The sequence below is a fragment of the Hakea prostrata genome, chromosome 10 (assembly GCF_041222555.1).
Source record: "Hakea prostrata isolate BN-2017 chromosome 10, UWA_Hpros_2, whole genome shotgun sequence".
NCBI classification, from domain to species: Eukaryota; Viridiplantae; Streptophyta; class Magnoliopsida; order Proteales; family Proteaceae; genus Hakea; species Hakea prostrata.
In genome coordinates, this window is record NC_142609.1 from 42,838,722 (window position 1) to 42,858,738 (window position 20,017).

The 20,017-nt window shown below is 40.3% G+C and overlaps 1 protein-coding gene across 2 annotated transcripts; it reads right to left on the reverse strand.

Moving 5' to 3' along the window:
• Positions 1-155: 155 nt before the first annotated feature.
• On the reverse strand, positions 156-18,302 carry LOC149003168 (rab GTPase-activating protein 22-like). 2 transcript variants are annotated; one of them, XM_089138262.1, is made up of 11 exons: positions 18,097-18,302; positions 17,432-17,538; positions 17,064-17,159; positions 4,937-5,040; positions 4,420-4,676; positions 4,172-4,294; positions 3,989-4,077; positions 2,835-2,940; positions 1,368-1,465; positions 807-1,073; positions 157-717 (listed from the first exon to the last, which is right to left on the reverse strand). In XM_089138262.1, the coding sequence occupies exons 2-11, from the start codon at positions 17,519-17,521 to the stop codon at positions 580-582; spliced, it is 1,368 nt and encodes a 455-aa protein (XP_088994388.1). In that variant the 5' UTR covers positions 17,522-17,538; positions 18,097-18,302; the 3' UTR covers positions 157-579. The 2 variants fall into 2 exon arrangements, with proteins under 2 accessions (XP_088994389.1, XP_088994388.1); XM_089138263.1 differs by lacking the exon at positions 18,097-18,302 and having other exon boundaries at positions 156-717; positions 17,432-17,534.
• Positions 18,303-20,017: the final 1,715 nt, after the last annotated feature.

The following is a 20,017-nucleotide window of genomic DNA, read 5'->3' on the forward strand; positions in this document are numbered from 1 at the left end:
GTTACCAGTGCAATTTGCTCTAATAATTATTAGTTATGTCATCTGAGACTATGGGGTTTCCTACTCCCCCCTCATTGAATTTTTTAAGTTTTTTTTCTTACTCCACTTTTTTCCTCTTGCAGCTAAGAGGATCCTTGCCTAATTATTGGTATAGTTATTATTATTTTGTTGTTTTCTATGCATCCCACTATCTTGAACTATACATACCTAAAATTCAGGAAAATCTCAAAATCCTGCTTATCATGATAACAAATGCGACAAATCCAATGACAAAGGCTTATGCACAAGCAGAGTCAAGGAGGACAGTTCTTCTACATAGCCTTACATTGACAATTTTTACTGGGAGACTGTTTCGAGTATTATCATGATAACAAAGATGAACAATAAATCAAACTACAAAAGCCCAATATCTTGTTGATTTTTTCTTCAGTGCAGTCTTCTCTTTTATGGTAAACTACAGCAAAATTGGTGTCAAGATATCATGAGAAAAAGTGCTCCCCAAAAACACCACCTATGATTTTTTAGCCTGCACACAACAAAACACCATTGAAGATTATTGAAATTGCAAAATCAAATATTTTAAGAACTCAACTTGGAGGGTCTAAAATTCTGAAAATTGAGAATGTAACTTTCCTTGCTCAAGTACTTTTTATGGACCTTCAATGCCTCACGACAAGCCTTTTTTGCATCTAAATTTCCAGTTATATCATTCAAGATCTGATAAGAAAGCCATTCTATTAGATTTATGTGGATGTACATCCATTAGAGCATCATACATTTATCCACAAGCCAGAAGAGTGTGATACCTCGACAACATCATCCAGAGCGGTAGCCTCCTTCAACAATCGCTTATTCTTGGCCTCAATGACACCAGCCATAAGGAAAACAGACAAAGCAGTTTGTTCAGCAGTTTGTTGATCAAGTGAAGCACTCTTTACATGCTTCCTCTGAAATTTGCCATACTGCTTGAGTGACTTGTCATTCCCCTTGGGTGCAGCACACTTACCCGAAGCTGCATTTGGGTCCTCATATTGTGAAAAGCTGTTTGGATTGTACTCCATGGCCCACATCAACTGAAATCAATTTTTATTACTTCACAATCACTATAATACCAATTATCTAAACCCCTAGTATTACTGGCATGTGACCATGGAAGAAATGAGGTCTTTAAAAAAGCAGATGACCAACAAGTTTGAGAAGAAAATAGAGAATTATGTTTCATTTGGGATGGGAGGGCCAGGAGGTGTAGGGCATGAAAGGGCAGGCAGAGGAGAAGATCAAATATTCAACTATTAAGGCATAAGGTCTAAAAGAAAAAGCTTCTAAATTGAATATACACAGCAACTCCATCAACAGGTGGTTCTTACCTCCCAAAGATAGATTGCATCCATAAATGAGAGCTCTCTACGGAAAAGAACCATCAGCATTCGGAATGCAAACAAATATTGCCCTCCATCTATGTTCTCTGCCACCAAAACATCCCTATCAGCATTTTGATCAGCATTGCTAGTAAAATCATATTTAGTGAATGAATCCTTCATACAGCTTATAAATGGAGGTAGATGATCTAGTATATCACATGGAACCTTTTTATGGGAACACAAACAAAGATTAGGACGGTTTTCAGTCAACTCCCTCCACCCAGCAGAAGCAAGATTGACACCAAGTTATGGCCCTCTAATAAATTTTAACAGGAAAAGACGGAAAGTCCTTAATCATATGCTGAAACATTTCTCGCAACCGGTAAAAAATGACAAAGGTACCAAGGAATCCGTCATATGTTTTTAATAAACATCACAAATTTAAACATTTCTTTGTGTTCACTTTATTTCACTTGTATTCACTAGTTTACATTATAGTACGAAATATTATTTGCCTTTATATATATATCCAACAACCTTATAACTCATGGTTACCGACGAGTATGACTTGGGATGGGTTTATCTGGTTGAGAGTTGGTCCAACCTAATTTTGACAAGTTTTACCAAATGTTCAAACTCTATAGACAGAGTATTTTGAGATCTATTAGTAATTTGTTACACAATCTGAAAACTAATTAATTACCATGCCATTATATATGAGATATGTTACTCCCCTCCTCTGTCTGATATTTTTTTCTACACTCACATATATGGATACACGTGCATATGCACATGGAAGTTTATATATATATAGATACACACACACACATTCACCCCCAAGAAAATAGAAATTGGAACCATGAACTTGTATTCCTTTCCTTTCACGCAATATTAAAGTTGTCAAGAGCATTTTTGTTCCGAAATTAATACACTTACAATTTGACCATCAATATTTTATTTTTAGGATACACTAGTATATGCAACCCCCTGGACTCTGCTTATGCAGCAGCCTTCAGGACCGGGTTCTCTCTTTGGCATTTTTCGAAAGCATGCATAAAAACAACGTTGCCAAAACAAAAAAGACATACCATATATGAGTAGTAATGTTTAGACAAAATTTGGACCAAGGTTTTATTCAATATACTTTCATACTTTTGGAATGTGAAGACAATCAAGAAATCAGTATCTGATGTGACCAGAGTCTAGAAAATTGAAGTTCTCCTGTCACACATATCAATTTTGGCACTATCAACCATCAGGTGCTTTGACTTAAACAGCATTCTAAGTATATGAATCTTTCTGTAAAAACTTAAAACAGAGACACCCAAAACACATTCTCGCAATTCTCAACAATGATTATGCATTTCCATTTTGGAGCCAAAAAGATTCTTAATAGAAATACCTACAGAAAATGTAATGCTAAGAGCATCCAAGTAAAACAGTTGTGATTCCTGTGCAATTAATAGCCCATACCAAGGTGTTGGTGCAGTTTTGGATCCACAACTTTAATTATTTCTGCAAGTGTACTCAATTGAGATTGGACACCGATGGTAGTAACTGATGTCTTGAAGTTCCCCCGCTGTCAGAAAAAAGTATTGTGCAAAGTTCAGAATGAATGCACGAAAGAAAAACAATAACCCAATGAGCATATATGGTTAACAAGAGAAAATAAAGAATCTCCACATAACCTTGTATTTTCAAAACCTACAGCATCAAGAATCAATAGAAACAGGGTAATATCAATCAGGCAGGTCAAAAGGATACCATATTTACTATAAACCATCATGCCCTAATTTAGGCAAGGTCCCTGACCTTAGAGAGGATCATAGCAAAGCCAAAAAAAATGGATGGTAGAGAGGACCAATGACAGATTAAAACTTCTCACATCCCCAGCCTCTCTACAATAGCTGACTAACCCAGTTCTAGAGTAGCGCTTTTTTTTTGTGAGTGGGGTGGGGGAGGTTTGTGCGTCTGCAGTGGTTCTCCTATCAGATACAAACAATTAGAGTTAAAAGTCAGGAATGTCATACGGTTTAGAGCAAGTATCTCAATTGCCACAAATATGGACAGAAACTTCCAAACAGAAAGAACCATGGCCATATGTGCACCTCTATTCAATCTAATAGAATACTTGAAATGATTATTCATAGCAACAGTGATCTGTAGGGACAGAAACTGTTAGAAGACTCTCATCAGCTGGCATGCAGTGTCTTTAAACTGTGTTGACTGGCAAGAATCAAGCAGATGTTGAGGATAGATTTTGTACATTAACTGGACCCAAAAAGTCTATCACCCACCAGTTGCTCTTTCTTGTCATACCTGCTCTATCTTCAACCAGAAAACAGATACCTGCTCTATCTGGAGGTGTTCAACTCTTCAATTTCAAACAGACATTACACACTGACATAACAGTTTTGGTGATGTGAACAGAAAGATAAAAATAAAGAAATTGACTCCCAATCTGTTCAGGTACAGATTTTCAGGACTTCTATTGTTCAATTTTATAAGCCACAGAAACCTCACCATATGGGACATATACATGACTATGAAGCCACACTTATAATTCAATCGCTGATATTTGCCCTATCAACCCAAGAATCCTAATTAATAAGAGAAGCGGATGATACCATTCTACGCATCACATGTTCAAAGCACCAAAATGCATCTGCTTCATTTTCAAGAAGTATCACCATGGGAGAGCAGAAATCATTCATTCCTGCTCAAGAGAAAAAGATAAAATACGAATTTGAATTTAAAAAACCAAAACGATTTGTTAAATCAAAGTAGTGGATTCTTTACTATGTACCCACCTTGACAGTAACTAATATCTGTGTCTATCCATGCATAAACACAAAGAACATCCCAGAGCTTTGCCAAATTAGCTTCATTCTCGTAAAAGATAAGGGAACGATCTGTGCGGACCACATCCAAACCTATCCTCCAAAAGTAATCCTTAAATTATATCAAGTAATAGAGAAAGTTGCCATAGAAAGAATAACTGATCACAAGAAAATATATAGTGTAATAAGTGAATAACCATAGGATCAAAGGTATATACCAATTTGATGCAAGGTAAGTTTCCACTGAAGAACTTTCTTTTCTGCAGAATCAACAGGTGAAGGGCTAACTGAGCTGTTATGTCTGGGAGATATATCAGGGCTTGGTGTCCCTGGAGCTTCATTGTTCAAGTTAGAACTTGAAGGATCTTGTATTGGAATCCCATCTTCAGTGACGACAGGTACTGTGATAATCCTTCCACTACCAATCGTTGGCTCCATGTTCTTGCATTCAGATTTCCACTTTTCATACTGCTTCCTGTCATGAAAATATGATGCATTCAATTAACATACACAAGAAAAAAGATTAATGTTCTTCTAAACTGCATAAAAGGATGAATAAAAAATAAGACAGAGTAGAAGGATGAGTGTGATATGAATAGCATGAGACTTCCATTTCATTGAGACAGGGACACTGAAGGAAAAAAAGGAAGTTCTGATCACATCAATTGGAACCAGAGAGTATCATCAAGCAATATTGATCTTCCAAGTTTCAGCTAAAATAGATAGAATCAATACCTCCGGGATTGCCTGAGCTGATCTCGTTCCTCATATGTGCTATTTGGATCATAGCATCCCAAGACAAACTCCCAAACTACACCTTTGATTGATGGATGAATGCCCTGACATGAATAACAAATCAATATTCCATTCAAATTCCATTACATGAATTATATGGTCATTGATGCATGAAACTGAAACTCCAAAGAACCAGGGAAATGCATTGACTGTAACTGCTTTCACCATCAGCTACCACAATGTATAACCATTTTTCATTTCTTCTCTGTGACAGCCACCAGTTTTCCAACACCCCTCATGGAGAATTATCTTATTTGTTTGTAATTTTCCTCCAACAAACAAACGAAAAATATTTCATTATTCTCCATGGAGAGGTCGGGTGCAGGACACCACAGCCGCTCAAGTGCTCAAGAACCATTGCTCTCAATACATAATAAAAGGAGAAAATAAATACAGACATTCAATTTCATATAAGAACAACCTAAGGCATCTTTTTATCTAGAAGCAATTGGAATCATCAAAGATATTATCAAGGGAACTGCAGTGCAGTTTAACCAATAGATGACTGGTTCCTAGAGAAGTAGCCTGCAAAAATCTATTAGTCTCTGTATATACAATTTGAAAAGACAACCTTGATATTTTGTGGCAACATTTTGAACCTGATTCAAATGCCAAAAGCTGTTTTGAGCTTTTGAATACATTAAATCAACTTGAGAGTCCAGGTATATCAAAATATTGGCCACGAATTCTACAAAGCAGAACCGCAACTGTTGGGGTAATTGTATTACAAATTCTTCAAACATACAAAAATGAAATTGCAATACAATTGAGAGATGAAGATCTTTAGCAAATCCGAAGAGCTTGTAGTTGCAACCAAGGAACGATAGTTCGTTCAAATCGCTCGGTTCGCTACCCAGCGAACCGAGCGAAAGGGCGAAATATCGCCGAGATTTCGGCGATATTTCGCCCCAAATTGTTATTAAAAATTCAAACCCACATGCGTTTTGGTTTTTTTACATAAAATAATATTATGTGAAAAGTCGATTAGTCAAATTGGATTTATGTTTGCTTTAAGGGTTTTTGTTTTTTGTGCTTTTTTAAACAATTTTATGGTCATTTAAGAGCCACGTGACATGAGGCTCAAATGCCAAAAAGGTAAAGAGGTATGATTTACCAAATGTTTATACTTTCATAAATGACTGAGAATGACGGTTGCGTGTACATAATCTCATCTTCATCTTCACCATGGACGGTCGGTCGGACGAACTCTCGCCAGTAGTCGCTAGAGCCTAGAAGTCACTGCATCTACATCTAGATGATAAAGCGAGGCTCAGGTAGGCTCAGGTAGGCACCATAGGTTTCGTCGCCTCCATTCTTCTCCCTGCTTCTCCCACGGCTATCGCTATTGCTGCTGCTGCCGGTGGTGCCTTTGGGCGCCGGTAAAAGACATACTACCACCACCAACACCAAAGGCAGCACTGATGAAGACCTGGAGTTCCCTCGGATTGACGGAGAGAAAGACTGAAAGAGGCGATCAGTGTTGATTTTCCAGCGAGATATCGCCGGATTTCGCTAGTTCGGCAAGATATCGCCGAAAAATCAGCGATATCCGACAGATATCGTTTCGCCCCCTGGTTTCGTTTCGCCGGGGGGCGAAACTCGCGAATTTCGCCGAAATAACTTTCCATGGTTGCAACCGAACAAACCACCGATCGATGAGGTTGAGTCACACCTTGATGCTGTCTTTAAGGTAATTGATGCACCCTACTACCAAGGGTTCTTCGCACCACCACCTCCAAGATAAAGCAACCTCCAACTAGAAGATGAGGTAGCTCTTCTAGTCCCTTCAAGGAGCCAAAAGCTAGAGCACAACACTTACACAACTCAAGAAAGAAGTGAACTTTGTAAAACAAACAATGTGAGTGAGGAGTGTCTCAATTGCACACAATATGCAAGGAAGGGTTGGGTTTATATAGGCCCAAACCACACCTCCTCACAAAGGGAGAATCAATTCTCCACTAATGGAAAATCAATGGTTTGTCCCTCCACTAATGTGAATAAACCCCCTTGACCTAACCTCCCCACTACTTGGGGAAGTAACTCTCATATTCACTTCTTTGGAATGAATAGGCTTTAACCCATTCAAAGACCTTAACCCCCACTCATGGTAATGGCCATGAATGGCCCTGAAGTTGAAATGAGAAATGAAGGTCAAGAGTTAGAATTTGAGTAATTCCACCATTCAAGTAAGTCCACCTCATCACTATGATCAAGACCTTTAAGACCCATGACCAATGTCATGAAGAGCCTCATAACCAAGGTCATGAAGGTCCTTCTTTACTCATGGTGCCTCATTACCACCCTTACCACAAGGGTCCCACACACAAACAAAACAATTAAATAAAAGAAATGCAAAAACTAATTTTGAAACTTAACATATAGATAATATAGTTTTTAAAAACCTAACAGCAACCAAACACAGCCTACATCCTCTATTTGAGAGATTTGGGTTGACACTATGTCACAACAAGGTTGTCCAATTTTGCCGAATAAAAAGTGAGGACTTATATATATATATATATATAGATACTATATATATAGGAAAATTTAGAAAAATAAAAAGTAATATATATATATATATATATAGAGAGAGAGAGAGAGAGAGATATGTCTCTCTTACCCATACCCACAACCTCTTGCTCTAGTTTGACTCAGAGAAAGCCTATGACAAAATCCCTAAAGGTTTAAATTGACAGGTTATTGCAAAGAGAGGGGTATCGAATAACTATATAGAGGTGGCTAGAGATATGCATAAGGGTGTGGTGGCCAATCTAAGATTTGTGGGAGGCTAAGGGAAGGAATTCCCAATTATGGCTGGGTTATACCAAGGTTCAGCCCTAAAGCCCCTTTTACTTGCACTTATCATGGATGAGTTAACCAAGACAAGCAACACAAGGCACTATGGTGTATGCTCTCTCAGATGATAACATTTTGGTAGATGAGATAAAAGTAGGGATTAATGCTAAGTTAAAGATGTGGAGATCAACCTTGGATAAAAGATGCTTTAAGATTAGTAGACAAAGAGGGAGTATATGATGCCAAACTGTATACTACAACAAATAATGACATGGTGGAATTGAAGAGACAGGTATTGCCAAGTGACCACTTTATATGTCTACGGTCTCATAAGCAAAGAAAGTGACATAGAAGATAATGTTTTAAAAAGAATTAAAGTGAGACACATGAAGTGAAGTGCGACCAAATTACTATGTGAACTACACATTCCTCAAAAGCTTAACAGGAAGTTCTACATGGCTGTTATCCACCAATTTATAATGTATGGAGCAGAATGTTTGACAACTAAGAAGTGTCATATAGTGAAGCCTTGAGTTGTAGAGATGAGGATGCTAAGATGGGCGTGAGGCAAAACTAGTGAGATAAAGCGAGGAAGGAACATATTAGAACTGATGTAGGAGTTGCCACACTCAGCGATAAGCTCAAAGATGACATATGAGGTGTTAGGACATATAAAATAGATGCCTAGTCATGACAGTATTGCCCCACAGTTCTCAAAACACTCTGCCTCAAGTGGAATGTAAACAGCACCCGAATGCACCCTGGAAGGCTGGAACAACTATTAACTAAAGCACTTGCAGAGTTGCAGGAACTAAAAAGAAGGGCATAAGACATATCAGCACAATGTCCTCCCCTGCTCCCTCCGGCGTCCCTCCCTTGTGATCATGGCCGCCCCTGTTTCCTCCGGTGACCCCCTTGTGGCTCCCCCTTCTCCCCTCCCCTCCTCCCTTGTCCACCATTCCCCCTCCGCCCCTCCCAAGCCTTGGAACTCTCTATTCTCCAACCAACACAATCCTTCCTCCACTGATCTTGACCTTTCTTTCATCCCCTCCACCTCAAATGAACCCTGTCCGGTTGCTCATTGCCCCTCCGCCTCCACTGCTGTTAGTATCCAAAGATGGTCCTCTGCTTTTCTTGGCCAGGTTCTTGGCCCCCCTCCCCCCTTCGCCATTCTGAAAGCTTCACTCTCCAAACAATGGAAAGCCCAAGGAATGCTGGACATCCGCCTAATCGATTCTGGCATTTTCTTATTTAAAATCAACTCCCCCACGCCGCCTCATGCTCTGAAGGCTCCCCATGGTTAGGAATCACCCTTATCCTTAAACCTGCCCCCCTTCGCCATTCTGAAAGCTTCACTCTCCAAACAATGGAAAGCCCAAGGAATGCTGGACATCCGCCTAATCGATTATGGCATTTTCTTATTTAAAATCAACTCCCAGACCGGCCGCTCTCATGCTCTTGAAGGCTCCCCATGGTTTGTAGGAAAATCACCCTTATTCCTTAAACCTTGAACCCCGTAGCTCCCACTCCGCAGGGTTGACTTCAGCTCTCTTCCCCTGTGGATCAATTTGCCAGGACTTCCACTCGAGTTTTGGAACTCTGATTGTCTGAGTAGAATAGGTTCTGCTCTTGGAAAGCCACTGCATACTGATGCAAAAACAATGAATTCGACTCGTCTCTCATACGCGAGGATTTGCGTTGAATTTTCTGCTTGCAAAAGATCTTCCGTCGAATGTCACCATTGCTGATGACCTTGGCCTCAAATATAGCCAACTCATCGTTTTCGACTAAATCCCTCCTCATTGTGACCATTGTTCCACTTTCGGTCACGCCTTAAATGAATGTTCCTTTGCGACTCATCAACATGTAAAGACCACCGTCCCTGTTCACTCTCTACCATCAGATGATTCAAGGTTCTCTACCGAAGCCCTTCTAAAAATGAACACAATCGACGCTCTTAAGTTGGTTTCGGTTCCTGTTCCAGTCGCCGCTACTTCCGCCGCTATGACTCTGTCGTCGGCTGCCAGACATTCAACTCTGACAACCAGTACATATCGAAGAAGAAGAAGGAAAAATAAAGCTGCTTCCTTACCTGCTTCTCTAGCCGCTGCCTCGGAAGCCGTCAACCCCTCAGACAAAGACCAATCAAAATCGACCATACCTGATAGTTACTCTGCGGATGAGGACTCTCAAGTTCCTGAGATGTCTGGTCCTCCTGATGAAGCTGCTGCCACTGATAGAGCCTCAGATCGATCAACTGAGGTACCTATTTTTTGCTCCGTTGACGCTCAGTCACCGTCTTTCCCAATTGATGATAACTGGAATAACCTGACCATGAAAGATGTTTCACCCAGAGCTATCTGCATCTCCCTGATGATGACTGACCCTAATCCTCTCTCTCGTTCTAAATCGCTTTTACCCTCACCTTCTCTTCAGCTGGGGCCCACCACAAATACCTCTTCCATTATCCAGCTGGGAGCTGCTTCAAAACTTTCAACTTTATCCCACCGTCTTTCGGCCCATACCCCTATTTCCTATAACATCCAGCTTCCCTTTCATGGGCCGAAGCCCATTACCACTTTAACCCCTTCTTTTGGACCTTTGAACCATAGGCCTAGGTCCAAACGGTCTATGCAACCCAAAGCCAAGCCCAATTCTTCAAATGGGCATAATCCGCCTCTGTCCTCAGTCCATTCCAACTCTAAACCCACTAGCCCTGAAGCTTAAACCTGCCTTCAGCTAACCAACCCTCAACCCAGCCAAATAAACCATCATCCCCCATCCCAACACCCTCCATTGGCCCTAATACATCTGAAATCACTACCCATGGGAATCCCCTCTTGCGTGAGACTATGTCTAGCCCGCCCCATCAATTTGCCTCCTGACCCCATCCTTTTTCTTTTGCCCGGCCCTTTTGTTATTTATGTCAGATTGTTTTGTGTGGAATGTTAGAGGTTTAAATAATATTGCTAAGCAAAGTGAAGTCAAGAAATTTCTCTTGGATGCTAAAGCCAATTTTTGTGCCCTCCTTAAGACTCATGTCCAAGTTGAGAACTCCCATCGGATTGCTAGTTTCTTAGCCCCTTCCTGGTCCTTCCTTTCCAATTACCCCCATTGTTCCAATGGTAGAATTTGGATTCTTTGGAACCCTCCTCTCTCAACATAACCCTTATTGACTCTTCTCCCCAATTCATGCATCTCTCCTTGTCCCCTTCTAATTCCAATTCCAACCTCTTTCTCACCATAGTCTATGGATTCAATCGGGCTGCTGAGCGTGCCCCTCTATGGGACTCCATTCGTTCTCTTTCTTCCGCTCACGTAAATCACCCCTGGGTGTGGGTGGGGATTTTAATATTGTTCGTTATTCCCATGAGCGAGTGGGTGGTCGTCGGCCTAATCCAATAGCGATTGAGGATTTCAATTCCTGTCTCAATGATTCTCGTATCATTGATCTTCGATGGTCGGGCCACTCTCTCTCTTGACATAACCGTCGGATTGGTGTGGATAGGATTGCTTCGAAGCTCAACCGTTTCCTTGTCAACCATCAATGGCTCTCCTCCTTCCCTAACTCCCCTGCGGGCCTCTCGGATCATTCCCCCTACCTAGTCCATATCTTCTCCCTCTCTTCCTTCGGTCCCAAACCATTCAAATTCCTTGATATGTGGACCTCCAACCGGTCTTTCCTCGATACGGTCAAGGAAGCTTGGGAGAAGCCTGTTCATTGCCACTCCCTTCCTCTCATTAGCTTTGCCCGTCGACTTAGGAATACTAAGGAAGCTCTCCGTCGTTGGAACCTCTCCACGTTTGGAAACATCTCCTCTAGGGTTTCTGATTGCCGCTCTCATCTCTTGCGAATCCAGGCCAATCTCCAAACTGACCCCCTCAATCCTTTGCTTGGGGATAGTGAGAGACTTCTCTCTTCTGATCTCTCTTCATTGGTCTCTCTTGAAGAGAACTTTCTCCGCCAAAAAAGCTAGGATCAAATGGCTCCAACTTGGGGACTCCAATTTTCATCCACCGTTCCCTCAAAGCGAGAAACAACCATAATTCTATTCCAGCTCTCCTCTCTAGCAATGGATCATGTATTCTCGACCCTCCGGGGATCAAAGCTGAGGTTGTCTCTTTCTTCTCCAATCTCCTTTCTCCCCCTCGCTCCTCTCTCCCATCGCGCCCCCCTCTGCCCCCTGGCTTGATTAACAAATTTGTTAGCCATCAATCTCTCCCCTTGCTCTTCTCCATTCCATCCAATGATGAAATTCTTCAGGCCATCCGTTCCCATAAATCAAATCGTGCCCTTGGCCCTGATGGATTTAGCATGGGGGTTTTCTCTAGTGCTTGGAACCTCATTGAGGATGATCTTATTCAGGCTATCCGCAGTTTCTTCCTCAATCCTTCTCAACTCTCTTCCGTCAACCCAAACTTTTCTTTGTCTCATCCCCAAAAAGGCAGGCGCCTCCTCCCTTCTTGATTTTCGCCCCATCTCCCTCTGTAATCTCTTATACAAGTTCATCTCTAAAATCCTAGTTAATCGGCTCAAAAAGATTATGCCCACCTTGGTTAGCTCAAACCAGTCAGCATTCATTTCCGGTCGTAGTATCGCGGATAATATCCTTCTTTGTGCTGAGATCGTCAGGGGGTTTGGTAGAGCATCCCACTTCCCTGCAGCCCTCCTCAAAGTTGATCTCCACAAAGCTTTTGACTCTATTCGCTGGAATTTTATTAGTGATGTTCTTTTAGCCATGAGATTCCCCCCTTCTTTTATCCACTGGATCGAGGTTTGCATCTCCACCCCCTTTTTTCTGTCATTACTAATGGCTCGCCGGCGGGCTTTTTTCCTCTAGTGTCGGTATCCGCCAAGGTTGTCCCCTCTCTCCCTTTCTCTTCTCCCTGGCTTTGGAGGTTCTATCCCGTCTCCTTCAAGCCAAGACTGATCAACTCCTGATTTCTCCCATTCCCAAGTGTAAAGCCATCAATTTGACTCATCTTGCATTCGCCGATGATCTCATGATCTTCTCTAAAGTTGACCCTATATCCATTTCCACCATCACCTCTACTCTCTCCTTCTTTGAGTCTTTATCTGGCCTTAAAGTCAACCTTGATAAATCTACTCTCTTCCTGTCTGGAGTCTCGGAGCCCCTTCATTCTAGCCTCTTGAATCTTTCGGGATTCAAGCCTGGTTCCTTCCCTGTTATCTACCTTGGTCTCCCACTCATCCCGGGAAGGCTAACTCGTCATCACTGCTCCCCTATGTTGGATAACATAGGCAAAGGCTTCCGACTTTGGAAAAGCCGGCTTCTCTCTTTTGCTAGTAGGGTTGAGCTCATCCGATCTGTGCTCCAATTTTCTTACCTGTACTGGTGTGGCATTTTCCCGATCCCTAAAGCCATCTCATCTACTATGGAATCTCTCTTTTGTGCCTTTCTCTGGAAGGGCCAGGATTCTTCTCGATTCCTTCGTCCCATAAGCTAGTTCAAGGTTTATCGGCCCAAATCTGAAGGGGGCCTAGGAATTCGCAAGATTCAAGATGTTAATGCCGTTGCTTTGCTTAAACTCATTTGGAAAATCATCACCAAGGATGATTCTATTTGGGTCAATTGGGTCCACTCATACCTTCTCAAATCCAACTCTTTCTGGACTGTCTCTATCCCCCCTAATCCCTCTTGGACTTGGAGGAAGCTCCTCCTTCTCCGTCCCCGGGCTCTTTCCGCCATCCCCACCCACATCTCCTCTGGCTCCTCCACCTCTTTCTGGCAAGATCCGTGGCATCCGATGGGTATTCTCCTCTCTCTCTTCCCCCCCCCGCACAGTCTATGAAACCCGAATCCCCAAATCCACCTTGCTTTCGGAGTTTATCTCTAATGGTTCTTGGGTTCCTTCCCCTCATCATAGTCTCACGCAAGTTTGGAATTCCCTCCCCCCTCCTTCATGATACTGTTATTTGGTCCCCCACTACCAAATCCTTTACCATGGTTTCGGCCTGGAACCTCCTTCGCTCCCCCTCCCCAGCCCCTCCATGGCCCCCCTGGTATGGTTTAAAGGTCATATTCCCCACCATTCCCTCACTCTTTGGAGAGCCCTAAACCTAGCCCTACCAACCCAGTCTTTCCTCATTTCCCGCCACATCCCTGTGAACCCAAATTGTATCCTTTGTTGGAATGGTATTGAGGACACTGAGCATTTGTTTTTTACTTGCCCTTTATCTAGTGCCCTGTGGAGGAAAGCCATTAGTTACATTGGCTCCGTTCCCGTCGTTCATTTGGGTTTACCCGTGACTGGTCTTGGATTCTGAGCAAATTCGCAGGTACCTCTATTTGCGATCGTATTGTTAAGCTTGTCTTTGGTGTCCCAGTCCACCATTTGTGGTGAGAGCGTAATCTCAGGCACTGGAACTCCAAATCCCACTATATCGATACCATTTGGAATGTTATTTATTTTGATGTTTCAGCTAGGATTTCATCCTCTCCCCTCCCCCCGATTGTTGATTGCCCAAGGAACAGGCTCATTGGTTGTCTCCGGGGGCTCAACTCCCAAATCTCCCCTTCTAGCTGACTCTAGCTCGTGACTTTTTGTATTTTATTTTCGTCTCTTTAATAGATTATTTATTCATCCAAAAAAAAAAAAGATGCCTAGGGATGCCCCATAAGGATGAGTTGTCTAAACCAAATTGAAGGAGCCAAAAGAGCTAGGGGTGGGCCTAAGATGACCATAGGTGAGGTTGTGAAGAATAACATGCATATTGGGTCTTGTGCCAAGTATGACCTCCAGATGGAACCTATTGGATGGCAAGTATTCACATCCTTGACACCAGGTTTTCTTAATTTCTTAAGCTAGCCTCTTACCCAATGTTTGTTCTATTTTCATTTTAGGACACACGTAGCCCAACACCATTTAGTTGGGATTAATGATAAGAACCCACGAATTGAATGCAAAACTAATATTATTTAATTGATAGAATAACGAAGAACAATGATAAACTGGTTACAATGGTGCCAGTCATCCCCACAACATATTGTTGCCCCTCAGCCTACGGCTGCCCAAACATTCACATAAAAAATCATTTTTTACTACTCACATCTTACACCTATTTATAACCCCTAATCAACCCAAATCTCTCTCATTCAGTAGTAAATATTCTGCAATATTTTGTCTGTCCCCAAATCTCTCTTATTCAGTAGTAAATATTCTGCAAATCATTCATAATATTCTGCCTGTCCCCAAATCCCTCTTATTCAGTAGTAAATATTCTACAATATTCTACAAATCATTCACAATATTTTGCCTGTCTCCAAATCCCTATTATTCAGTAGTAAATATTCTGCAATATTCTACAAATCATTCACAATATTTTGCCTGTCTCCAAATCCCTCTTATTCAGTAGTAAATATTCTGCAATATTCTACAAATCATTCACAACCTCCTTCTCAGGACCATATCTAATTGCCTTCCCTAGCTGCTGTTCGCCAAATCCAGCTTTCTTCTTGTGCTTGCGAGATACATATGAGATATGAGGGGCCTATCAATTAGACTGAGTCGCTCTTTGCTGTTGTACTAATAGCATCTCAACATACACTCTCACAGAGCAAAGCACAAAACTATATTTTCCCATCCCCCAACCGCACTTTCTAAATCAAGTTAACCAAATTAATTTATACAAGACAGTAGCTCCTTACAAACTTACATAAAAGACTCAAACACTAAAAAGAAAGGTCCAACACAATTCTCAATTAATAAAGTAATATAAATAGACAAGAAACTAAAATAATAAAAGAAATTTGACTACTACAGTAAATCATGTTTCCTATTTTCTACCCATTAAAGTGGCCCATTAAAAAAAAGGCATAGGATCAAAGGCCCAACACATATATAACCCACCCCAAGTTTTTTTCCCCATAAAATAGGCTCTTTAGCTGATTTATCTGCATCAAATTCTAGCCTAATTGGGAAAAAAAAATCCATCAGTTTGGTACAGATGTTGAATCAGACTTGCACAATCATCCCTTAGTGGAAAGAAAAATTCAGCAACCTCTGGCTCCATCTTTTGTAACTCCATGGTTCCAACACCAAATTATGGAGATCAGTCCATAAGAGGATTGCAAATTTCAGATGCAACAACGGTAGACACTTTGACTGGATCTCAGACTTGCAAGAAATTTCATAACTACAAAATAACTACAAAACAGAAGTCAAAGAAGGGAAGGAAATAGGATAGTGATGTAGATGCAAACTCATGGGCCAACCAAAACCCATTTGCTTATCCAGATGGAGATGAACTGGGTCCAGTTTGAGGTTTGGCTCAGTAGGATTTTTTAATAGGCCCATTAAGTTAAAACCCTAGGTTCTACCAAACCCAGCCCCTAGTAGTAACTTAAAGTGATATATTGACCTAACGGAACTTCACAGTTCATAGCAGATCGTGTTACCACCTTCTAGTTGGATGCCTTTGAATATGGAATTACATTACAAGTCAAGTCACAAAATCAGTAAAATACAGAATTTCATCTTTTTCTTTTTCCCCATTCATCACCCATTCAAAATCTGATGATGAAGAGGGACATTGTCATTGGCAGTGAGCATGAGGAAAGTGTTTTATCTACATAATCCAACATCTTTCAAGTCAACCATTGAGCAGTCTTTTGTTAGTGAAAGTAATACAAGTGATAGGATGAAAATAGGATCAGTAATGATATTTTGTGGCAGAAACTCCTAGGACATTGTTCTCCTGTTATAGAAGAAAGATTTTGTCTCACTTATTTTCTAATAATATACCTAACTTGTATGCTCTACAATGTGAATCTTAAAAGCTTGCGCCAAACATTGAAATTCTCATTACCCTTACATTAGCAATAGAACTGTTTCACCTTTTTGCATTATTCATTCTGATGTTTGTTTGGTTTTTGTTACTTTGTTACATTTGTTAACAATTACCTCTGAAATATTTGGCTGTATTTTTATTTTTTCGGTAAACAATATTTGGCTGTATTCATGAAGCATAAAACTGATGTGTGTAATATATCAGGAGTTCCTATCAAATGTGCATACCTAAATTGAATCCAAAACTAGGATATTTAGAACATATAAAGGGGAAAACATGTTTACAAATTTTCGAATTTTCTTTTTTAATGAAGTGATAATGCATGAACCATCTTGTGCGGAAAACTTCCACAAATTTCCAAGAAACTTTCAAGCCATCCACCAATAGAACATGTTGATGCAAGATTTTTACCATCCAATGTCTGAAAACAAGGTGGATAAATATTGAGAAGTAGCCTACCCCACTTTGTATACGGTTAAGCACTTTTGCTATATCCAAATGGCCATCTTTAGAGAATGCGGACTGCCACTTTCTTGCACTGAGAGTTTTCCCGGGCTGTGGACATAAGTTAAGTTAAATAAGAACCAATAATCACACAAGAACAATTCATAAGAACCAATAAAATGATACGTAGAGAGCCCCGTCATTGCTTGTCTTTCAAAAAAGAATGACTTTCTCTATACCCTTTTTTTGTGTTAAACATTAGTAGGAAATTCAATAAAAACTGAACACATAAAATCATTTAATCCTTCATAAATGTGATAATTGCTGACACATAAATTTTAAATACAGAAAATGATCACCTGAATGTATGAAAGTAAACACACCTTGTTCTTAAATTTGGTTTTTGGGACGTCATCTTGACAGTCAGGTCTGATTGCGAACAAATCAACAGAATCTACAGAAGCAGACTTCATATAAATCCCTTGAACACCTTCACAACAAACACCATTGTGACCAATTATGTTGACTAACTACTAAAGTCATTCAAACACTGCTTCATCTATTCTTTTGCAAACTCAAAAACCATCCCCAGTGGAGGAAAATACACAGTCCAACAAATCTGAAGAATAAATATTATAATGTTTCTCAGAGGCCATTTCCCGAACAGGAATTGGACCCAAGTTATACTTATACATCATTTCCCCAGCATTACAATTTGAAATTTCAGTCCTTAAGAGTCTACCGTTTAAAAGATAACACAAAATCTGAACATCTAAACAACTATTCAACAACCCATGAAACAAGTCATATTTTCTCATTTCGTGACTTCATAGTTTACACCTTTTCTTTTGGTTCCTTTTCGCGGTTGAAAAGGGGAAAGAGAAAACAAAAATCATAGCCAACAAACAAAAGCAGCCTAATATTCATTAATGGTGCGAAACAATGAAAATGGGGCTCACCTGCTTGTTCCTTCGAAGTTCAAATACCACTGCATTGTAATTTTATGTTTCATAAACTATATAGATGAAAGAATAATGAAAAAATCTACCTCAATCGAGCTCCGTAAAATCCAGAAAAAGAGCTCAACGAACGAAATCCAGATAGAAGATGGTCATCAGATCTCGACTTCTCTCATTTTTCAATCTCTCTCTCTCTCTCTCTTGGTTTATTTTCCCTATTTGCGGTTGTTTTCCATATGAAGAGGGAGAGAGAACCAAGTCACCAAGAAGAAGAAAAACACCTGAGAAAATTAGAAAAAAGTGGCAGTTGGTGTGTCGCTTTCCACGGTTTTCGTAATTTTTATGAATTTTCGGCTTCCCGCTCGATTGTGTATCCATTTTATACGGACACCCCTGCCTGCATAAACCAAATCTCCTACTTGCTAGGGTTATTTTTGTCAATATAGTGTACCATTGAACACAACCCCTTCACCAATCACCACATGTTTGGAAGGGGCCCACCTCTTATCCATCTTATCCGTGTCAAATATGGTAATCTCTCTTAAGGCTGTGTTTGTCGAGTCCGGATCCTCATCCGTCACACGTGGGACCCACATGTGAAAATTTGAAGTTTTTTTTCTTTTTTTCAAAAAGTGTTTTTCACCTTTCACCTGTGGGCCCCACGTGTTTGTGTGGTTGGGAAGCCATCGGGGAGCAGTTTGTGCTCCCCCGACGGGGTGAGGATCCGGACTCGTGTTTGTCTGCAAAAGTGAGGTGGGAAAAAATGAGGGGAAAAAAAATGTGGGCCCATGTGTAGTGGGGATGAGAGAGAAGAAAATAAAAAAAATTAATTTTGTAGAAAATATTAATTGTGAGTCCCACTCTTTACTTTTTCACAAAGTTCTATATATTTTGCGAGATTTTGAAATGGCTTGGGATGGAAAATTGGTTTGTCACGTCTCAAAAACTTTTCCACCTCAAACAACCATTTTTAGGATTTAAAGGAAACCTCAAACAACCATTTTTAGGATTTAAAGGAAAAGTTTGTTTTTTCCAACAAACAAACCCAGCCTAAATGTTTAGTGGAGGGGTATAGAGGAAACATAATAGGATCAGCACTCGAAGTGAATAAGGTACACTCAAAAGTAGGTCCCTTCGTGAACGTATAGTGGAAAGGGCATTAGATGAGAGATTTCTTATATACTAGGGAGCCAAGGATGTAAACGGATAGTCGAAGATTTGAAGTCAATTCGTATTGGTATCCATTTAAGAACATTCGAATTTGATTTTTTCAAATTTGCATTCGAATTCAGATGATCCCATTAGTAATCGGATTCAAATTCAGATATGCCAATTTTAAGTCAAATATTATCCAATTCAATATTTGACTTATATTATCTGTAATATACATATCCGATTAAAGTTTAATTTTGATGAATACATCATTATCATTTCATAAATATTCATTAATATTAATTAATTACATTAAATTACCAATAGTTACTCTAGCCGAATGTTGGATGTTTGAACTACATTCGGGTATTTTTATCCATTTGATTACTTTGAATTCGGGTCAGACATTATCTTAAAATCCAATAATAAATTTACACATCCGACATATATCTGATTATAATTAAGATAATGTGTTTAATAATGGAATTATACCATATACGAGCCGAATTCAATCCGTTTACATCCCTATTGGGAGGATTAATTTTACAAATCCAAATTGGTGATTTATCGTTTTTATCGAAACCTCACGATATTTTGGCGATTTTTGTTGAATATAAATGAAAATTCAGACAAGTGGACTTATTAGTTCATTTAAAAAATGGCAAAAACCAACGGGGGTTGGTCCAAGTGGTAAGCAACTTGGTTCACTTAAGCAAGGTTCCTGAATCCTTGTGGATGCAAAAAATCCCCGCTGGGAGACTCATCCACCACAGCCAGGTGTGCGACGCGGGTCGAACCACCGGTTTATAAACCGGGGTTGGCAAACCCAAAAGAAAAAAAGAAGGGCCAAATGCTCGT

Bases quoted from the DNA above. Each gene is read 5' to 3' on its own strand.
- LOC149003168 (XM_089138263.1), bottom strand. From the start codon at position 17,521: ATGAAGTCTGCTTCTGTAGATTCTGTTGATTTGTTCGCAATCAGACCT. The intron at 17,160-17,431 runs GTGTGTTTACTT...TTATGTCCACAG, and splicing joins AAACCAAATTTAAGAACAAG to CCCGGGAAAACTCTCAGTGC. The intron at 1,074-1,367 runs GTAAGAACCACC...AATTGATTTCAG, and splicing joins ATGCAATCTATCTTTGGGAG to TTGATGTGGGCCATGGAGTA.